We start from the raw sequence: 22,653 nt of genomic DNA, 5'->3' as shown, positions 1-22,653 counted from the left end.
GTTGACTGACTTTTTGGGGGTTCTGCACCTTGAAGGAAGGTGTATGTGCTGAAAGCTATGTAATAATTCTTTGAAGACTATCCATTGCCTCTGTACATTTTAATGTATTTTCACATTCTATCTCAGCCAATTTCTCCCACACGCCTTCATAATTTCCTTTATTCAACTTTAAACCCCTTGCTTCAGAGTGAACTACCTCATTTTCAAACATAGTATAAAATACTATAATATTGTGTTCACTCGCCCCTCAAGGTTCTTTTACAACAAGATTATTAATTAGTCCTTTTACATTACATAATGCTAGATCTAAAATAGCCTGTCCTCGAGTCGGCTCCTCAACATACTGCTCCAGAAAACCATTCCCAACATACTCCAGAAATTCATCTTCCACAGCATCAGTGCTCAATTGGTTTACCCAGTGTACATGTAGATTGAAGTCATCCATGATCAATGTATACCCTATCTTCTATCATCTCCTGATTAATACATTACTATTACCATTACTATTTGGTAGGCTATGAATAACTCCAACAAATGTCTGCTGCCTTTTGCTAATTCTTAGCTCCACCCAAACAGATTCCACATTGTTCTTCCAAACTGAGATCCCCTTTACTAATGCACTGATCTCATCCCTTATTATCAGCACAACTCCACCTCCTTTTCTTCCTTTACAAAACTTCTAGTATCCATGAATATTTAGTTCCCAGTTTTTGTCACCATGCAGCCATGTTTCCATAATGGCAATAATATCTTACCCCTATAATATCTTACTATTTGTACCTTTTGATCATCGATTTCGAATGCTGTGCGCATTCAGGGAGAGCGCCTTTAATTTTCCCTTTTTAACATAATTCTGCATTCGAAGCAGACTCAATGCTCTGCTTTGTTTCGCCTGCCTTATAGCCTCACTACTACTTCCTGTTACCCATTTTACTTCCTTCTAATTTTACACTTAAAGTAAGGAGGACTAGTAAGAATAAATTAACAGTAACTTCACTTTGCGACACTTCTCCTAACTTTACCTTACTTTGGTTTACTTTATGACTCTATTTCACTTTGACTTGATTTAACGTTAATTCCCTATTGCTGGTGTTCCTTACTGAAATCCAGGCAGCTACTTCTTTATAAATGTTATGCTTTTTTTTTTCTAGTTTTAAGCTATTTAAACATACTCCCTAACAGCAACTTCTCACCAACCAAGTTTTCCTGCGATGTCGCCCTTGGGTTTATTTTCAAACTCAGCCCGCTGCCCGATCAGAGGTGTTCCTCACAGGTCTGGCTGTCTCCTCTCCAAGAAGGTGAGACACGTCGGGAAGGACCAGAAGAGAAAGTTTACCTGTGTCGCAGCCACATAGGATCTCACTTGTGGCTTTGATAAGAACTGTTTTCGAACTGAGGCAGGGCAGAAACCTGATTGGAGGGATTCAAATAGGGAGTTCTCGGAAAAATGGACAGTTTTGGGAGATTACAAAATGTTTAAGGATTTTTGAAAGGAAAGAGAGGCTGGAGATGGGGCAGCAGCATGCAAAGATGGAAGAGTGAAGGGCTTGTTTTTATTTAAGGATATATAATGATGGAAGGTTTAAAGGAGAGCAGAATAGTATCTGAAAAGAGAGAACCATTGACAATGACGGTAAACATGGGGAAGTTGGATGGTCAATAGTTTAGTGGGAATAGGGTCGATGGAGCAGGTGGTGCACACAGAGGGCATGAGAGGAGATGGGAGAGAAACTGGAAAAAGATGTGTTCAGGGCTCAGACATTGGGGGAAATTTAGAGACAGTTTGTCCCGGTGGGTTAGTGGAAGGGAGGGAAGCAGCAGAGGCAGCTGATCGGATTGTCTCAATCTTAGTGACAAAGAAGCTCCATGAGCTCCTCACAATTGTCGTTGGGGCTGAGGATGGAGGAGACAGGGCAGAGGGAGAGCCCTTCAAAAGGAACTAACTTGTGCTAGAGATATCAAAACGACTCAACACACTGATTATCGCAAAGCTGATTTATTCCAATTTTATACAGAATCTGTAACTGGGCTGGAGTTTATTAACCTCAGCAGAAACACACTCTTATGAATATGCTTCAGACAAGAATATCATTGGGAACTAAATCCAACCACAGCAGTTACTTGTGAACTCTCTGGTGTCTCAGTAGATGGAATGACCGAGTGAATCCCTTCCCACACTCTGAGCAGGTAAATGGCCTCTCCCCAGTGTGAACTCTCTGGTGTGTCAGTAGATGGAATGACTGAGTGAATCCCTTCCCACACTCTGAGCAGGTAAATGGCCTCTCCCCAGTGTGAACTCTCTGGTGTCTCAGTAGATGGAATGACCGAGTGAATCCCTTCCCACACTTGGAGCAGGTGAACGGTCTCTCCCCAGTGTGAACTCGCTGATGAAATGAAAGATGGAATGACCGAGTGAATCCCTTCCCACACTTGGAGCAGGTGAATGTTCTTTCCCCAGTGTGAACTCGCTGGTGTTCCAGGAGGTTGGATGGATCAGCAAATCCCTTTCCACATGTGGAGCAGGTAAACGGTCTCTCTCCAGTATGAACTCTCGGGTGTCTCAGCAGGTTGGATGAATCAGTGAATCCTTTCCCACAATCAGAACAGGTAAATGGTCTTTCCCTAGTATGAACTCTCTGGTGTCTCAGCAGGGTGCATGAATCAGTGAATCCCTTCCCACAATCAGAACAGGTAAATGGTCTCTCCCCAGTATGAACTCGTTGGTGTTTTAGCAGATGGAATGACTGAGTGAATCCCTTCCCACAATCAGAACAGGTAAATGGTCTCTCCCCAGTGTGAACTCGCTGGTGTTTCAGTCGGTTGGATGAATCAGCAAATCCCTTTTTACACACAGTGCAGGTAAATGGTCTCTCCCCAGTGTGAACTCGCTTATGTTTCATTAGGGAGGATGAATCAGCAAATCCCTTTTTACACACAGTGCAGGTAAACGGTCTTTCCCCAGTGTGAACTCGCTTATGTTTCATTAGGGAGGATGAATCAGCAAATCCCTTTTTACACACAGAACAGGTAAACAGTCTCTCCCTAGTGTGAACTTGCTGGTGTCTCAGCAGGTGGAATGACTGAGTGAATCCCTTCCCACACTCGGAGCAGGTGAATGGCCTCTCCCTAGCGTGAACTTGCTGGTTTTTCAGTCGGTTGGATGAATCAGAAAATCCCTTTCCACACACTGAACTTGTGAATGGCCTCTCTCCAGTGCTTGTACACTGATGGATTTCCAGCTGGGATGGGTGATTGAATCCCTTCCCATAGTCCCCACATTTCAATGAATTCTCTCCATTTTGACTGTGTTTCAACAGGTCAGATGATCGGCCGAAGCCTCGCCCACGCACAGAACATGCATGCGCTTTCTCCCCACTGTGAACAGGGCTCTTAACCCCCATATTCAAAATCCGATGGTATTTGGGTTACGATAAATTGGACGACAACGTCAGATCCTGATGTGATGTCGGGTTTGTGATTCTGGACTGCAAACCCTGTGAAAATAGTACAAAACAAACAAAGGTGAGTGAGGGAGAACTCACAAAAACACAAAGGCTGGGTGTGAAATTGAGCTCAACGTGTGGGACTGGCATTAGGAAAAAGTGTCCATGAAATCTGCTGGATTATCATAAAAACCCAACTGGTTCACTAATGTCCTTCAGGGAAGTGAACCTGCCTGCCAGTCTGGGCCTACACAACTCTACCAGAACATTGACAGAATTTCCCAATCCCTTATCCTCCAACCTCCATAAGGACCAGTTTAGCAGGTGAATGTGAACAACATCACCTCCAAGTCACACTCTGCCCTGACTTGTCTGACATCCATTTCTGGATGGACAGAAACTTCCTCCATTTAAATTTTGGGAAGACTGAAGCCATTGTTTTCATTCCCTGCTACAAACTCCACTCCCCAACCTTCAATGCCTTTCTGACAACTCTGAGGCCGAAAACCAGACTGTTCACAATCTTGGTGTCATATTTCACCCCAAGCTGAGCTTCTGACTACATACCACTAAGGCCGTCCATTTCCACAACAGTCATTTTGCCGAATTTCATTCCTGCCTCAGCTCAGCTGCTGCTGAAACGCATCCATTCCTTTGCTACCTCTAAACTGGAATGTTCCTAGCCTGCCACATAAACAATGGAGTCATTTACAACTCCACTTCCCATGTCTTTACTCGCACTTTGTCTCGTTCATCCAACGCCCCTGTTCTCATTGAGCTACATAGGCTCCTCATTAAGCAGCACCTCAATGTTCAACTTCTCATCCTCATTTTGAATTCCTTCAGTGACTACGCCCCTCACTATCTCGATCATATCGTCCAATCTACTTCCCTCCCAGATATCTGGACTCATTTCATTCAGACCGATTGAGCATCCCTGATTTTAATTGACTCACTGTTGGTGACCGTGTCTTCAGCTACTCAGGCTATAAGCTCGAGAATTCCCTATTTAGGCATCTCTTTCTCATCCTTTAAGACTCTCCTTAAAACTTACCTCTTTGACCAAGCTGTTGATCATGTGCCTCAATATCTCAACATGTACTTCAATGTTAAATATTCCTGTATAATATACCTGTGAAATACTTTGGAACATTCTATTTTAATCAGTGTGCTACATAAATGCAACTTTTTGTTGTTGATTTGGACATTTATCATCGCTTAGTGAAAATCCTGTAACTCCTTACCAAACAGCATTGTTGGAACACTTTCACCACAGTGACTGCAGCGGTTCAGGAAGAAGGCCCACCAACACCTGACCAACAGACAACTGGGGATTGACAATATCTGCTGCTCTTGTTAGTGACACCAAATACCAAGAATGGAGTTAACAAAAAATCTCGGAAAAAAAGGCACTGTAGAAATACTTGTTACTAAAGCAACACTCTTAAATTGAATGGACGTTTGTCACTCTGTTCTCCCCCAGGATCTACCTCCTTTAACAGCCTCACACTGGAAATTGCTGGGCCTGACTGGGTTGCAAAGTCCTCGGGGTTAACCCCAGCAGCTTCTCCTCCAATTCCACTCCAGCTCAAAACTGACGCAACAAAAAACACCCCCATTCAACACCCACCCTAATTCAAACTGGCTCCTAATTGGTCTGTCTGTGTTTCCAGACTCGGCTACATGAAACAATAAAATGAAAGCAAATCTCTGCAAGGCTGGAACTGAAGTTAAGACATAAAATATTTTTAATATCCAGCAGGTCAGGCAGCATGAACAGATTAAGAAACAGAAGTAGGGGCTCAGGTCGCTGACCTGCCTTCAGGCTGCACGATAACTCTGGGCGACGGCCAACGACTAATGGCGGGCAATGTTCCCATAATGCAATGCGCTCCAGAAACCGCTCTATCTAAAAGTTGTTAATTTCCTGTTGGACGGTCGGTTGCCGCAATCGGCAGGTGGCAACTATGGCGCCGGGAGAGTCAAGGAGGTGAGGAACTGCGGCAAAATACAGGAGGACGATCACCCGCCATTATTACAGAACAATAAGCCGCGCATCTGCGCTTGCGCACACACACCAGGGCCGGGACTAACAACTGTCCCGCATCCAGAATCACCGGGACCTGCAGCCTGGAACTGGGAGTGGGAGAAGCGGGAAGAATGAGGAGAAACAACATAATCCAACACTCACAACAACCTCCATTCCCGGGAGACAGAGTTTAGAAACTCACCAACACGATTCCAGTGAAACTTCCACGAGGAAAAGAGGGAGCAGTGACTGTGCCTGCTCTGATATAGCCCCAGACCTGTCACTCAAACCCCGCAACTCCGCCCAGTTCACAGCTCAACCTACCAGCTTGCAGCTTCCTGCACCTTGACCCCGCCCGGCCCAGGTGTGGGACAGTCCAAGGTGAGTCCTTCGTGTTACCAGGATAGTGGGGGAGGGGTGACCTCCTGCCCTGTGCTGTGTCCCAAATGGTTCCATCCTCCCCTCCCCCAGGGCCCACTAAACACTGCATGCAGACAGCTGATGGACCTTGGGGATCCTCACTGACCTGCACAGGTACATTATGCTGCTCCCCAGCCCCGATACACTCTGTAACCAAGATAAAAACAAAAAGCTAAAAGCTACTGCGGATGCTGGAAATCCAAAACAAAATAAAAACAAAATTACCTGGAAAAACTCAGCAAGTCTGGCAGCATCGGCGGAGAAGAAATCAGTCAACGTTTCGAGCCCTCATGGCCCTTCAGCAGAACTGAAGCATAGTTTCAACAAGGGAGAAATATAAATTGGTTTAAGGTGGGTGGGGGGGAAGAGACACATTGAAGGTGTGGTGTGAGCAGATAATCAAAAGATGTCAGAGACAAAAGGGTCAAAGAGGTGTTGAAGGTGGTGGTCTTTGTCTGAGAAAAGTGCTAATTAAGAATGCAAGACAGGATATTCAAAGTACAGCTCTAGTGGGGGTGGGGTGGAAAGACTAAAGGTTTTAGTTTTAGATTTAAAAATAATGGAAATAGGTGGGGAAAGAAGAATCTATATAAATTATTGAAAAAAAAGGTGGGTGGGGGGGGGGGGAAAGAAACGGGGTGGGGATGGGGGGAGGGGGGGTTTAAGATCTAAAGTTGTTGAATTCAATATTCAGCCCAGAAGGCTGTAAAGTGCCTAGTCGGAAGATGAGGTGCTGTTCCTCCAGTTTGCGTTGGGCTTCACTGGAACAATGCAGCAAGCCAAGGACAGACATGTGGGCAAGAGAACAGGGTGGAGTGTTAAAATGGCAAGCGACAGGGAGGTTTGGGTCTTTCTTGCGGACAGACCGCAGGTGTTCCGCAAAACGGTCGCCCAGTTTGCGTTTGGTCTCTCCAATGTAGAGGAGACCGCATTGGGAGCAACGAATGCAGTAGACTAAGTTAGGGGAAATGCAAGTGAAATGCTGCTTCACTTGAAAGGAGTGTTTGGGCCCTTGGACGGTGAGGAGAGAGGAAGTGAAGGGGCAGGTGTTGCATCTTCTGCGTGGGCATGGGGAGGTGCCATAAGTGGGGGTTGAGGAGTAGGGGGTGATGGAGGAGTGGACCAGGGTGTCCCGGAGGGAACGATCCCTACGGAATGCCGTCAAGGGGGGTGAAGGGAAGATGTGTTTGGTGGTGGCATCATGCTGGAGTTGGCGGAAATGGCGGAGGATGATCCTTTGAATGCGGAGGCTGGTGGGGTGATAAGTGAGGACAAGGGGGACCCTATCATGTTTCTGGGAAGGAGGAGAAGGCGTGAGGGAGGATGCGCGGGATATGGGCCGGACACGGTTGAGGGCCCTGTCAACGACCGTGGATGGAAAACCTCGGTTAAGGAAGAAGGAGGACATGTCAGAGGAGCTGTTTTTGAAGGTAGCGTCATCAGAACAGATGCGACGGAGGCGAAGGAACTGAGAGAATGGGATGGAGTCTTTACAGGAAGCGGGGTGTGAGGAGCTGTAGTCGAGGTAGCTGTGGGAGTCGGTAGGCTTGTAATGGATATTGGTGGACAGTCTATCATCAGAAATTGAGACAGAGAGGTCAAGGAAGGGAAGAGAAGTGTCAGGAATGAACCATGTGAAGATGATGGAGGGGTGGAGATTGGAAGCAAAATTAATAAATTTTTCCAGGTCCCGACGAGAGCATGAAGCAGCACCGAAGTAATCATCGATGTACTGGAGAAAGAGTTGTGGGAGGGGGCCGGAGTAGGACTGGAACAAGGAATGTTCCACATACCCCATAAAGAGACAGGCATAGCTGGGGCCCATGCGGGTACCCATAGCCACACCTTTTATTTGGAGGAAGTGAGAGGAGTTAAAGGAGAAATTGTTCAGTGTGAGAACAAGTTCAGCCAAACGGAGGAGAGTAGTGGTGGATGGGGATTGTTGGGGCCTCTGTTCAAGGAAGAAGCTAAGGGCCCTCAGACCATCCTGGTGGGGGATGGAGGTGTAGAGGGATTGGACATCCATGGTGAAGAGGAAGCGGTTGGGGCCAGGGAACTGGAAATTGTTGATGTGATGTAAGGTGTCAGAGGAATCACGGATGTAGGTGGGAAGGGACTGGACAAGGGGAGAGAGAAGGGAGTCAAGATAACGAGAAATGAGTTCCGTGGGGCAGGAACAGGCTGACACGATCGGTCTGCCAGGACAGTTCTGTTTGTGGATTTTGGGTAGGAGGTAGAAGCGGGCCGTCCGAGGTTGGGCGACTATCAAGTTGGAAGCTGTGGGAGGAAGATCTCCAGAGGAGATGAGGTCAGTGACAGTCCTGGAAACAATGGCTTGATGTTCTGTGGTGGGGTCATGGTCCAGGGAGAGGTAGGAGGAAACGTCTGCGAGTTGACGCTCAGCCTCCGCGAGGTAGAGGTCAATGCGCCAGACAACAACAGTACCACCCTTGTCAGCGGGTTTGATGACAATGTTGGGGTTGGACCTGAGAGAACGGAGTGCAGTGAGTTCAGAGAGAGACAGATTAGAATGGGTGAGAGGAGCAGAGAAATTGAGACGGCTAATGTCACACCGACAGTTCTCAATGAAAAGATCAAGAGAAGGTAAGAATCCAGAGGGAGGGGTCCAAGTGGAGGGAGAATATTGGAGGTGGGTAAAAGGATCCGTTGAATGGGGAGAGGACTCCTGCCCAAAGAAGTGAGCACGGAGACGAAGACGGCGGAAGAAGAGTTCAGCATCATGCCGAGCCCGAAATTCATTGAGATGAGGGCGTAAGGGTATGAAACTAAGTCCTTTGCTGAGCACTGAACGTTCAGCATCGGAGAGGGGAAGGTCAGGGGGTATAGTGAATACGCGGCTGGGGCTGGGATTGGAAGATGGGGTGAGGACGGAGGGACAAGCAGGGGTGGAGGGTCCCCGATGGGTGTTGGAGTCGATTACGCCCTCATCTCAATGAATTTCGGGCTCGGCATGATGCTGAACTCTTCTTCCGCCGTCTTCGTCTCCGTGCTCACTTCTTTGGGCAGGAGTCCTCTCCCCGTTCAACGGATCCTTTTACCCACCTCCAATATTCTCCCTCCACTTGGACCCCTCCCTCTGGATTCTTACCTTCTCTTGATCTTTTCATTGAGAACTGTCGGCGTGACATTAGCCGTCTCAATTTCTCTGCTCCTCTCACCCATTCTAATCTGTCTCTCTCTGAACTCACTGCACTCCGTTCTCTCAGATCCAACCCCAACATTGTCATCAAACCCGCTGACAAGTGTGGTGCTGTTGTTGTCTGGCGCACTGACCTCTACCTCGCGGAGGCTGAGCGTCAACTCGCAGACACTTCCTCCTACCTCTCCCTGGACCATGACCCCACCACGGAACATCAAGCCATTGTTTACAGGACTGTTACTGACCTCATCTCCTCTGGAGATCTTCCTCCCACAGCATCCAACCTGATAGTCACCCAACCTCGGACGGCCCGCTTCTACTTCCTACCCAAAATCCACAAACAGAACTGTCCCGGCAGACCGATCGTGTCAGCCTGTTCCTGCCCCACGGAACTCATTTCTTGTCATCTTGACTCCCTTCTCTCTCCCCTTGTCCAGTCCCTTCCCACATACATGCGTGATTCCTCTGACACCTTACGTCACATAAACAATTTCCAGTTCCCTGGCCCCAACCGCTTCGTCTTCACCATGGACGTCCAATCCCTCTACACCTCCATCCCTCGCCAGGATGATCTGAGGGCCCTTAGCTTCTTCCTTGAACAGAGGCCCGAACAATCCCCATCCACCACTACTCTCCTCCGTCTGGCTGAACTTGTTCTCACACTGAACAATTTCTCCTTTAACTCCTCTCACTTCCTCCAAATAAAAGTTGTGGCTATGGGTACCCGCATGGGCCCCAGCTATGCCTGTCTCTTTATGAGGTATGTGGGACATTCCTTCTTCCAGTCCTACTCCGGCCGCCTCCCACAACTCTTTCTCCAGTACATCGATGATTACTTCAGTGCGGTTTCATGCTCTCGTTGGGACCTGGAAAAATGTATTAATATTGCTTCAAATCTCCACCCCTACATCATTTTCAATTGGTCCATCTCTGACACTTCCCTTCCCTTCCTTGACCTGTCTGTCTCAATTTCTGATGATAGACTGTCCACCAATATCCATTACAAGACTACCGACTCCCACAGTTACCTCGACTACAGCTCCTCACACCCCGCTTCCTGTAAGGACTCCATCCCAGTCTTTCAGTTGCTTCGCCTCCGTCGCATTTGTGCTGACGATATTTCCTTCAAAAACAGTTCCTCTGACATGTCCTCCTTCTTCCTTAACCGAGGTTTTCCACCCACGGTCATTGACAGGGCCCTCAACCGTGTCCAGCCCATCTCCCGCGCTTCCACCCTCATGCCTTCTCCTCCCTCCCAGAAACATGAAAGGGTCCCCCTTGTCCTCACCTATCACCCCAGCAGCCTCCGCATTCAAAGGATCATCCTCCGCCATTCCCGCCAACTCCAGCATGATGCCACCACCAAACACATCTTTCCTTCACCCCCCCTGGCGGCATTGCGTAGGGATCGTTCCCTCCGGGACACCCTGGTCCACTCTTCCATCAGCCCCTACTCCTCAACCCCCACCTATGGCACCTCCCCATGCCCACGCAGAAGATGCAACACCTGCCCCTTCACTTCCTCTCTCCTCACCGTCCAAGGACCCAAACACTCCTTTCAAGTGGAGCAGCATTTCACTTGCATTTACCCTAATTTAGTCTACTGCATTCGTTGCTCCCAATGCGGTCTCCTCTACATTGGAGAGACCAAACGCAAACTGGGCGACCGCTTTGCAGAACACCTGCGGTCTGTCCGCAAGAAAGACCCAAACCTCCCTGTCGCTTGCCATTTTAACACCCCACCCTGCTCTCTTGCCCACATGTCTGTCCTTGGCTTGCTGCACTGTTCCAGTGAAGCCCAACGCAAACTGGAGGAACAGCACCTCATCTTCCGACTAGGCACTTTACAGCCTTCGGGGCTGAATATTGAATTCAACAACTTTAGATCTTAAAGTCCCTCCCCCCATCCCCACCCCCTTTCTGTTTCTTCCCCCTCCCTTTTGTTTTTTTCCAATTATTTACATAGATTTTTCTTTTCCCGCCTATTTCCATTATTTTTAAATCTATAACTGTAATACCCTGACAGTCTTTCCACCCTATCCCCACTAGAGCTGTACCTAGAATATCCTGCCATCCATTCTGAATTAGCACATTTTCTTAGATAATATCACCAACTTCAACACCTCTTTGATCCTTTTGTCTGTGACATCTTTTGATTATCTGCTCCTATCACTGCTTGCTTGTCCCTACAACCACCCCCCCACCCCCAACTTCTCTCCCCCCACACCCCCCCCCCCACCCCCCACCTTAAACCAGCTTATATTTCACCCCTCTCCTAACTTTACTCAGTTCTGCTGAAGGGTCATGAGGACTCGAAACGTCAACTCTTTTCATCTCCCCCGATGCTCCCAGACCTGCTGAGTTTTTCCAGGTAATTCTGATTTTGTTCCGAAAATGATTTGACTGAAAACGAATAGAGCCAGAATCTGCGTGGATATTTTATAATTGTAAAATCGTAATTATTTCATGGATGTAATCCAGAGCTTGGTGAAAAATCAATGATCATTGACTGGAGAAAATGTTCAATGTGAATTCTACAGATATCAATTTTGGGCCTTTTTAGTTCACCGCCTTTAAAAATGATTCCGAACTGGAAGCCACAAGAACAGTGGCTACATGTGCAGATGAAACAATGTTGAAGAAGGAAGTAGACTGCAATGATGAAGAGGGTGAGCTACAGCAGGGTTTAACTATGTAGGAACTTTGAAGAAAGGTGAAAGAAGAGGTTCAGCGTTGGCATCATCCCCATGGAGACGAAGATACCAAAAGAAACGCATTTATTGAATAGCCCCAGCCAAAAAAAATGAACAGAATGTAACTTATTAGAACGTTTCCTTTAGCAATTTACTGAAATCACCATAGATCAAACACGAAGTACCAGGCACATTGCAGTGAATATGAACTATAAATTACACGTCAAATTGCAAACACAACAAAGGTGGATATCGCGGTTTTGCTCGGCTCTCCATATACTGTATATGACACTCTTGCAGCCACAAAGCCCTAAAAAGCTTTGAACTTCGTCGATAGAGTTCCAGTTGATTTTCTGCTTGCGTGAAACCACCGATCCTTATGCAGATCCCAAATGCCAGAGTCCCAACGCACAGGCTTCAACAAAATTGCGCACAACACTTCTCTGGAATAATTTCCTATTTTTTCTACTCAGCGTTTATTGCTCCTCCCTAATTGCCCTTGAGAAGGTGGTGGTGAAATGCCTTCTTGAACGCTGCAGTCCATGTTGTGTAGGGTAGACCCACAATGCTGTTACGAAGGGAGTTCCAGAAATTCCAGCTGGTGGTGTTCCCATGTATCTGCTGCCGTTGTCTTACAGATGATAGTGGTTGTAGGTTTCGAAGATGTTGTCTGAGGAGCCTTCGTGAGTTTCTACAGTGCAACTTGTAAATGGTGCACACTGCTGCCACTGTGCGTCGGTGGTAGAGGGAGTAAATGCCTGTGGAAGGGATGCTGATCAAGCGGGCTGCTTTGGCCTGGAAGGTGTCGAGCTTCCTGAGTTTTGTTGGAGCTGCCCTCATCCAGGCAAGTGGAGAGTATTCCACAACACTCCTCACTTGTACCTTGTTGATTGTGGACGGGTTTTGTGGAGTCAGGAGGTGAGTTACTCGTCGCAGGATTCCTAGCCTCTGACCTGTTCTTGTAGGCAAAGTATTTATGTGGCGAATCCCGTTCAGTTTAACGTCAATGGTAACCCGCAGGTTGTTGATAGTGTGAGTTTCAGCGATATTAATGCCATTGAATGCCCCGGAGAGGTGGTTAGATTCGCTCTCCTTGGACATGTTCATTGCCTGGTGCTTGCATGGCGCGAATGTTCCTTCCAACTTTTTGACCCAAGCTTGGGCGTTGCCCAGTTTTTTTCTGCATTTGGACATGAACTGTTTCAGTATCTGAGGAGTCGCGAAAGGTGCTGAACGTTGCGCAATGATCGTAAACACCCCCATTTCTGACGTTACGATGGAGGGAAGGTCATTGATGAAGCAGCTGAAGACTGTTGTGCCGAGGACACTGCCCTGAAGAACTCCTGCAGCTATGTCATTGAGCTGAGGTGACTGACCCACAACAGCCACAGCAACATTCCTTTGTGATAATAACGAGTTCAAGCAGCAGATTGTTTTCTCCCTGGTTACCATTGACTTCAGTTTTGTTAGGGCTCCTTGATGTCACACTCCTTCAAATGCTGTTTTGATGTCTAAAGCAGTCACTCCGACCCCTAATTGTAACTGTCTCGATGGCATGGATCCAGCAGAGACACTACTATCTGTATCTGATACCTTAGCCCTGTTCACTGTGCTGGCTCCTCTGGTCAAGTGGGTCGTACTACAGTACCTGAAGCAGTGGCAGTACCTTTTCTTTATTTATCCCCCGGTTCCAGATGCAACCATCGTGCTTCTTCAGCCTGCATGTTCTGCAAGGCTGGGTTACCTAAGCTTGGAATGCTCAGTGTCTTGTATGTAGTTTCAACCAGGCTCAATTTCAGTTTTCCTTTAATTTCAATTTCCATTTCAGTTAGGTTCTGACCCCAAAATACAAACTTTGACACTGAGGATTCCTTCACAACATTAGTACATGGAGAATGTGTCAATTTGAGAAAAGACATCCATAACTTGAATGTTAAAGTTTCCAGGGACTGTGAGGCTACTGAGAATGCACCAGGCCTATGTAATCATGAAGAGAACTGAAAATTTACAGATAACATGTTTAAAATCTGAATTTTGCGCCGATGCAAGTTTCCTTTTTTGTTGTAACATTCCCACAATGCATAAGGATTTCAAATCGATTGACTATGTATCTGAGAGAGGGGCCATGCAATGACTGGATAGGAAGAGCAATAGATCCAATATGATACATAATTCGTGTTGGAATTAACCATTTAGATTACTTAAATATTTTAACAATTAAAATAAATGGATACTTCAGCCCATTCTTTAACTCCACTCTGAATTTATTCTGGGTCCCTGCATAAATAAATGGGTTTATACAGGTACTCAAAAGCTGAAGCATAAATCCGCTTTCCTCTACATTGAAATTTGATTCATTGTAATTTGAACCAGAGAAGTAAGTCAGGCTGGCAATTCGAACATACAGAAAAGTTATAAAAAATAACGAATACAATAGAATGAAACTGCCTGAGATGGCAAAGAGTAACACAATTGACTTCCTTCTGCTTTCCATCTCTGGGTCACTCTGAGTCTCTCCATTGCTCTTGGCTCGGAGTCTCCTGCGGGCTCTACTGGCTGCGAGTATATGTTTAACAGTCAAAACATTGAGCAGTAAAATCACAATGACTGGGAGACAAGGGTTTAAAATGCGTTGAAGCCAATCGTATGCGGCCCATGCAGGTGACGTATAAAATATTGATTTCACGCTGCAGAACCATGGTGTATTGCCAATGATGTACAAAGGTTTATATATAAAATACAATAAGGTGTTTGTTAAACAGCTCACTGTACAAACCGTTCCTATCACCCATCTCGCTCTTTTCTCAGTGCAATATTTTATTTTCAGCTTCTGGCAACAAATGGCCACAAAACGATCAAAGGTGAAAGCCACAGTTAACCAGACAGAACTGTCTATAGCTGCATAAATTAAGGTAGAACGGAGACTGCATACCGGTGTGATGGACAGGAAACTGTTCGGGAAATAAATGCCAGCAATCCGGTTCAGTATTACAGCTGTGATAATGACCAACACATCTGCTACTGCCATGGACACTAGGTAATGTGTCACACACCTGGAGAGACCGCATCTTCCTCTGGACAGGATCACAATCACTGCGAAGTTAGCTGTAAGGTTTAGAGAGAGAGAGACTGTTCGTGCCTGTGTGGGAAGGAGAATGTATGTGTGTTTCTAAGAGAACAGTTTGGCCCCATTCCCTGCTAACCTATCTGTTTTACAGGATGCTGTATGAAAATTACAGATTTGACTTGTAACTTTGTGTTGAACACTATTCATTAACACATAGGCACGTTTTTTTTTCCATTTTGTAATAATTATCCACGTTATAAATTTCGATGGCCTTTGAATTTAGAATAATGTAAGTATACATAATGGACAGCATATAAAATCAGAATCCCATTGAAACCAACTTAAGAAAAAAATAGACAAACTTATTGTACATCATATTCAAGAGTGTAGGTAGTACAAGAATCTACAATGAATCTATATTAACAGGAAATTATGAACAAAAACTTTCATTTGAAATCGACTCTACCCGACCGAGGACCACAAGCAGCGTCATTTATTGAATTTTGTGCATGCCTTCACTTTTGGAAAATTTATCTGCTAAACAGTTCGAAGAGATCCTGAGGCAGAAAGAATCAAATTGGCAAATAGTGTTTTCTGACTTTGCCGAGGGGTTTTTGTGAGTTCGCAATGCTCACTTCAAGGTCTGTCCTAACAGCCACATTGGATCATTCGTTTCAATCTGTTGACCAGCTCTAGCTGGTGTTGAGGCCCCATTTCCATAGAATTTCCATCCCAAAGAGCAGCAGTTCCTCAGTACTGAAATGTGATGCTGGGATTTATAACCAGCCCAGACGTGCAGTCGCATTAAGCTTAAAGTTTTTCCCGCAGATACGAGAGATAGCAAGAGTTCTTTGGCCTCAATCAATGCAGAGATGAGAGTGAAGACGGGAAATGTTCGCGATATGTCCTGGTGTTCGAAGCAGATAGGAAATCGTGGGCAAAGCAGTCGTCACTGTAGAACCATCAGCAGCAGCGAATGTGGAAGACGACAGCGTGCTGAACCAGTGAGACTTGGAGCCCCTGATTGTGTGCGTTTAGGCTACACACAGATTCATTCACAAATTTGCCACTTATTTTAATTATTTCTATTTCTGTCAAAATACACATCATCATGTACCATAAAAAAACAATAATTTTATTCAATTAACAATTAGTTAATCCTTGAAATCTATCAATTTGTGAATCAAATGTGGAAATGAGTAGGTGTCAATAAGATTTTTAAAAATCTACATGCCCCCCCGTGATCCATGTTTAATAATTCTCGCACTGTAACAGAGCCAATAAAACAGTCGAACTACATATACACTGTGATAGCTTTGTGATAATGGACCCAAACGAAATGGGTCAATACCATAGTGAAGCTGCATTTAATTCACTCACTGCGGCAGTGTCAATAACACACTAATGCATTGAAACTGTGATAACATTATGACATTCAGGCACAATAACGGTGTCAATAACATAATAGAACTAACTTACTTCATGATAACAGTGTGATAATTCATCCGAAATAATAGTGTCATTAACTACATTTACAGCGTGGTTACCGTGCCCTAATCCACCCACAGTATCGTTAACAATAACACAAGAGATTTGCATTTAAGAGGTTTAACAGTACGAAATTTTAGCCAAAGCAATAGTGTATATATATGCAATAGAGTTGCGTTGATACCCTAGTCACAGTGCGATAATTCAATGCCATTAACTGTGTAAATAACACAATGTCATTCACACAGTGAAATGGTGCTGGTAAAGGGGAGAAAATATACCATAAATCGAGCAAAATTATGCTTTTCAAAAAGAGAAATGTTTCCTTTTAAGGGCAGAAATGACACGTTTAACGGAAAAAAAAAATAATACCCTGAGAGTGTTGAATTCACGTCATTAACGCGGAAAATGATGCTGTAAAAGGAGAGAAATTGCGACATTAATGGGGAGAAATGTTTCCAATAAAGGGACAATAATAGTGTTTCGATGAATAATTAACACCTTTAAATTGTGCAAAACATACTCTAAAGGATCATAAATCAAACAATTAAAAGGAAGATACCATCCCGTTAAAGGGGAGAAATTATCTGATTGAAGGAGGGATTGTGTATCGGTATCGTGAACAACGTCTGGTTAATAGGAGCAGTTATTATTACAATACCTACCTGAAACCCCGATGGCTGCAAGAACTGGATAGTAAACGGCAAACAGCAGACCATTTGGTATTCCGTGCATTTCTATCAGAAGCTCCTAACGCGTTCTGGGCTACACACAGAAATTGTCACATTTATACATGATGTCAGTCCCCAAGAGATAACCAGATGGTTTGATTCGAGACTAAATGAAGCAAACACATTAGTGCATCTGCTACTGGGCTCGTGTTCATGTTTTTATAGAATTTAATGCTGTTTTTTAAGGACCTCTGGCACTGCACTAAAGTGAAATACCCAAGGATTGCAATAAGGCCTCTATACAATTATTAATTTAACGTGGAGAGGTGCGATTCACATCAGCTATCTTCACTATCGACCTTCCTTGCCCAGTACTTTTTCATTGAGAGTTAACTAGTAAAATCTAGTAATATTTAGCATGCACAGGCCCAGATACAGAGCAGAGATATCCAGTAAAGTAAAACTGATTGGGTAAGTTTAGCACAGTTACATTGAAGTACGACAGGTGCAGTTGAGCACGTTTATACTGAGCATTGGGGCAGGTCAGCAGTGTTTTGCCGCCTGTGGTAAGGTTTAATTCAGCACCACTGCAGACAACGTGAATGTCCCAGAAAAAAAAGTCAGGGCCAGTTCAAGAAGTTTACATATGTTTCCACAGGTTCAATTCAGCGCTGAATTCGGTATTCACAGTCTAATTATGCACTGTTAACATTAGTGTGCACTGCAGTAATTCTGCACGGTTAATACCAGTGTGTACTGCAGTAATTCTGTAAGGTTAATATCAGTATGCACTGCAGCAAATCTGTACGGTTAATGTGAGTGTGCACTGCAGTAATTCTGGACGGTTAATATCAGTGTGTACTGCAGCAATTCTGTACGGTTAATAACAGTGTGTACTGCAGTAATTTTGTACGGTTAATATAAGTGTGCACTGCAGCAATTCTGTACGGCTAATATCTGTGTGTTCTACAGCAATTCTGTACGGTTAATATCAGTGTGCACTGCAGTAATTTTGTACGGTTAAGATCAGTGTGCACTGCAGCACTTCTGTACGGTTAATATCAGTGTATATAGCAGTAATTGTGCACGGTTAATATCAGTGTATACTGCAGTAATTCTGAATGTTTAATATCAGTGTGTACTGCAGTAATTCTGTACGGTCAATTTCAGTGTGTACTGCAGTAATTTTGTACGGTTAAGATCAGTGTGCACTGCAGTAATTCTGCACGTTTAATATCAGTGTGCACTGCAGTAATTCTGTACGGTTAATATCAGTGTGTACTGCAGTAATTCTGCATGGTTAAGATCAGTGTGTACTGCAGTAATTCTGCACGTTTAATATCAGTGTGCACTGCAGTAATTCTGTACGGTTAATATCAGTGTGTACTGCAGTAATTTTGAACGGTTAATATCATTGTGTACTACCGCAATTCTGTATGGTTATCAGTTTGTACTGCAGTATTTCTGTACGGTTAATATCAGTGTGTACTGCACCAATAAAGTACGGTTAATATCAGTGTGTACTGCAGTAATTCTGTACGGTTAATATCATTGTGTACTGCACCCATTCAGTACGGTTAATATCAGTGTGCCTTGCAGCAGTTCTATACTGCTAATATCAGTGTATATAGCAGTAATTCTGCACGGTTAATATCAGTGTATACTGCAGTAATTCTGTACGGTTAATATCAGTGTGTACAACAGCAATTCTGTACGGTCAATTTCAGTGTGTACTGCCGCAATTCTGTACGGTTAATATCAGTGTGCACTGCAGCAATTCTATACTGCTAATATCAGTGTATACAGCAGTAATTCTGCACGGTTAATATCAGTGTGTACTGCAGTAATTCTGTACGGTTAATATCAGTGTGCACCTCAGTTATTCTGTACAGTTAATATCAGTGTGCACTGCGGTAATTCTGCACAGTTAATATCAGTGAGTACTGCAGCAATTCTGTACGGTTAATATCAGTGTGTATTGCAGTAATTCTGTACCGTTAATATCAGTGTGTACTGCAGCAATTCTATCCTGCTAATATCAGTGTATACAGCAGTAATCCTGCACGGTTAAGATCAGTGTGTACTGCAGTAATTCTGCACGGTTAATATCAGTGTGTACTGCAGTAATTATGTACGGTTAATATCACTGTGTACTGCAGTAATTTTGAACGGTTAATGTCATTGTGTACTGCACCAATTCAGTACGGTAAATATCAGTGTGTGCTGCAGTAATTCTGTGCGGTTAATATCAGTGTGTGCTGCAGTAATTCTGTACGGTTAATATCAGTGTGTACTGCAGTAATTCTGTATTGCTAATATCAATATATACTGCAGTAATTCTGACCGTTTAATATCAGTGTGTACTGCTGCAATTCTGTACGGTTAATATCAGTGTGTACTGCAGTAATTTTGAACGGTTAATATGAGTGTGTACTACCGCAATTTTGTACGGTTATCAGTTTGTACTGCAGTATTTCTGTACGGTTAATATCATTGTGTACTGCACCAATTCAGTACGGTAAATATCTGTGTGTGCTGCAGTAATTCTGTACGGTTAATATCAGTGTGTACTGCAGTAATTCTGTACGGTTAATATCAGTGTGTACTGCAGCAATTCTATACTGCTAATATCAGTGTATGTAGCAGTAATTCCTCACGGTTAATATCAGTGTATACTGCAGGAATTCTGAACGTTTAATATCAATGTGTACTGCAGTAATTCTGTACGGTTAATATCAGTGTTTACTGCAGCAATTCTGTACTGCTAATATCAATGTATACTGCAGTAATTCTGAACGTTTAATATCAGTGTGTACTGCAGTAATTCTGTCCAGTTAATATCAGTATATGCCGCAGTAATTCTGTACGGTTGATATCAGTGTGTAATGCAGCAATTCTGTACGGTTATTATCAGTGTGTACTGCAGCAATTCTGTACGCTTAATATTAGTGTGTGGTGCAGTAATTCTGTACAGTTAATATCTGTGTGTACTACAGCAATTCTGTACGGTTAATATTAGTGTGTGTTGCAGTAATTCTGTACGGTTAATATCAGTGTGTACTGCAGTAGTTCTGCACTTTTAATATCATTCTGTACTGCAGCTTAAATTTTAATACGGTTATATTCAGCGTGGGTAGTTATTTTTTGCGCAGCTTTATTCAGTGTCATCATCCCCAGCTCATGACACTTACATTCGGTACTGGTATCATCCAGTTCAACGCGATTAATGTAGGTACAATTTTGTCCAGCTCAAACACTTAAATTCGTTGCGTACAGGCCCAGTTCAGCACGGTAACTGCCAAAATGAACTCAACCGAATAGCACGTTCGACAGCGCCTGTTCCGCAGGTTTCAGTGTGGAGAAGCCTAGTTCATGGTGGCTATATGCGATTTAAACAGAGACATTGCTGTGCTATTACTTTCTATGCGGTGTAGTCCTCTTCAGCACGGGTAAAATTATTTTGGAAATCATTAGAGCAGCACTTTTTCTCAGTATGGACTGATGCAGTTCAGCATGGTTGCTGTCAGTGATTACGTGCAAAGCGCTTTTACCTGAAGGGTGATAATGTGGAGATTTGCACAATCACTTCTTCAATGAGAAGATAACTCTGAACATTCAAAATTGGCCTGTCAAGATCATTGGGGTTGCATTCGGTGACGGCAGTTTGACACGGCTACATTTAGTCTGCCTGTTCCGGGTTAACGAGATTATATGCAGTCTACACAGGTATAGTTCAGGACGATTACATCTAGTGCGGTTAAAAGCAAAATACTGCGGATGCTGGAATTCCGAAACAAAAACAAAAATAGCTGGAAAAACTCAGCAGGTCTGACAGCATCTGCGGAAAGGAACACAGTTAACATTTCGAGTCCGTATGTCTCCTCAACTAAAGATGATGCATGGTCATACGGACTCGAAACGTTAACTGTGTTCCTCTCCGCAGATGCTGTCAGACCTGGTGAGTTTTTCTAGCTATTTTTGTTTTTGTATTACATCTAACGTGGATTGATCATATCCGCTTACATTTTGTTTACACAGGTACAATTCAGCATGTCCGGGAACGTTCAGCTCTGCACTGTGACATTCGGTATTAACTGGCCATGATCAGTAAGGTTACAATCCAAGTTAAACACGGTTACATTTACTCTGTCTGACCCAGGTTGCCGTGATTATATATAGTGAGCAGATGGTCCGTTCATCATGGTTGCATTCAGCGCACAGGCTCGACGCTCAGTATAGTTACTTTGAGTGATAACGGACCCAATATGTATGTGATCAGACTGACTGTGCACAATACATTTCAGTGTGGAAGATGCCAGTTGAAACTGTTTGCTCCCCGTGGTGACTGACCAAGCTCAGTACAGTTCTTCTCGACGGAGGCAGCTTTAGTGGGTAATGAAGTATTTAGTATCCATTGGTCCAAGGCTGTGCGGAGATACTCAGTGTGCCATGTCCAGCTCAACACGTTTATATTAAGAATGGGCTGCTCAAGTTCTGTGTTGTCACTTTCAGTGAGGACTCTTCCAGTTCAGCCCGGAAGCACTGAATGTGCACAGGCTCAAATCAGCACTGTTACTGACAGGGTGAACTTGCCCAGGTCAACAGGGTTAGAATGTGTGTGAACATGGTTCAGCGTGTTTACTTTCAGAATTCGCAGGTGCACTTCAGAACGGTTTATTTAATTGTGAACTTTCCTCTTTCATCAGGGTTACCTTGATTGTGGAACCCTTCCCGTTTCGCACCATTATGTTCATTGTTGTGAGTTGCAGTCCAGTGGGGTTAAATTCCGGGTGCACTGTCCCAGTTACGAGAAAGAACATTCGGTCTGGAAAGATCTCGTTCAGCAATTTAATTTCCCTACTCCTTCATTTTTTACACACTTGTGGAAACTGTTAAATTCTGTTATTACATTTGGTGCTAGTTTGTTATCATATATTTCCTCCCTCTTCATTCTTTCTTTGGTTTGACCATCCTTTATTGATATCTAAAACTCCCACAAACCTCAGGCCTAATTTATTTCTTGGCAACATCATAGAATACTTTAAAAAAAATTACTAGTGCTTGTAAGTTTATTGTTTAGCCACGGATGGACCACCTTTCTCAACAAGCTTATATTTCGCGACGACATGCATGTTCATGCAAAGTGTGTTTTTTGTTTAATATTCACCCCTGTTTATTTCCTGTAGCACATTCTAGTCTGCTTTGCCAATCTGCCATACCCACCTTGGGACTCCTACCCATGGAATTCGTTTCCTTTAACTTTAATGCACTAGTTTCAATTTTAGGTGCATCATTCTTCATTTCAACTTCATTTTTTGACACATTATGATAACTCTTCGCCAGATGACCCCGAAATATATGACCAATAATTTCGTGCACCGCAGTACAGAAGACAAGCTTTGAAATAGACTCTTATGTGAATGGATCCGTGATTTTCAATTGCAGGAAAATGGTTCAGTAAGATCAAGGTTGACATGATAATGGCCTCAACTCCCATTTGCTGCTTCTCCCAATAAAGCCTTGACACCACTGCCCAGTGCACACAGTTTCCTGGGGGAAGAGAATTCCAAAGACAAACAGATCGTTAAGAGAACAAATTCCCATTAACCTTCATCATAAAAGGGAGGCTGCTTATTTTTAATTTGTGCTAGGTTTACATAACGCCCGGAGGGGAAACCTTTT

The 22,653-nt window shown here is 44.2% G+C and overlaps 1 protein-coding gene across 1 annotated transcript in view; it reads right to left on the bottom strand.

The window, feature by feature from the left end:
• LOC144697683 (uncharacterized) overlaps positions 1 to 22,653 on the bottom strand; it is a 672,764-nt gene that overhangs the window by 24,966 nt on the left and 625,145 nt on the right. Inside the window, exons 3-4 of the mRNA XM_078569698.1 lie at positions 2,937 to 3,443; positions 2,158 to 2,840 (exon numbers count right to left, since the gene is read on the bottom strand). Coding sequence (XP_078425824.1) covers positions 2,158 to 2,840; positions 2,937 to 3,401 — 1,148 coding nt within the window. The 5' untranslated portion in view covers positions 3,402 to 3,443. The remainder of the gene's footprint in view (positions 1 to 2,157; positions 2,841 to 2,936; positions 3,444 to 22,653) is intronic.

Source organism: Cetorhinus maximus, chromosome 23 (assembly GCF_964194155.1).
Source record: "Cetorhinus maximus chromosome 23, sCetMax3.hap1.1, whole genome shotgun sequence".
NCBI lineage: Eukaryota > Metazoa > Chordata > Chondrichthyes > Lamniformes > Cetorhinidae > Cetorhinus > Cetorhinus maximus.
This window is presented reverse-complemented; position numbering and strand designations above follow the sequence as displayed.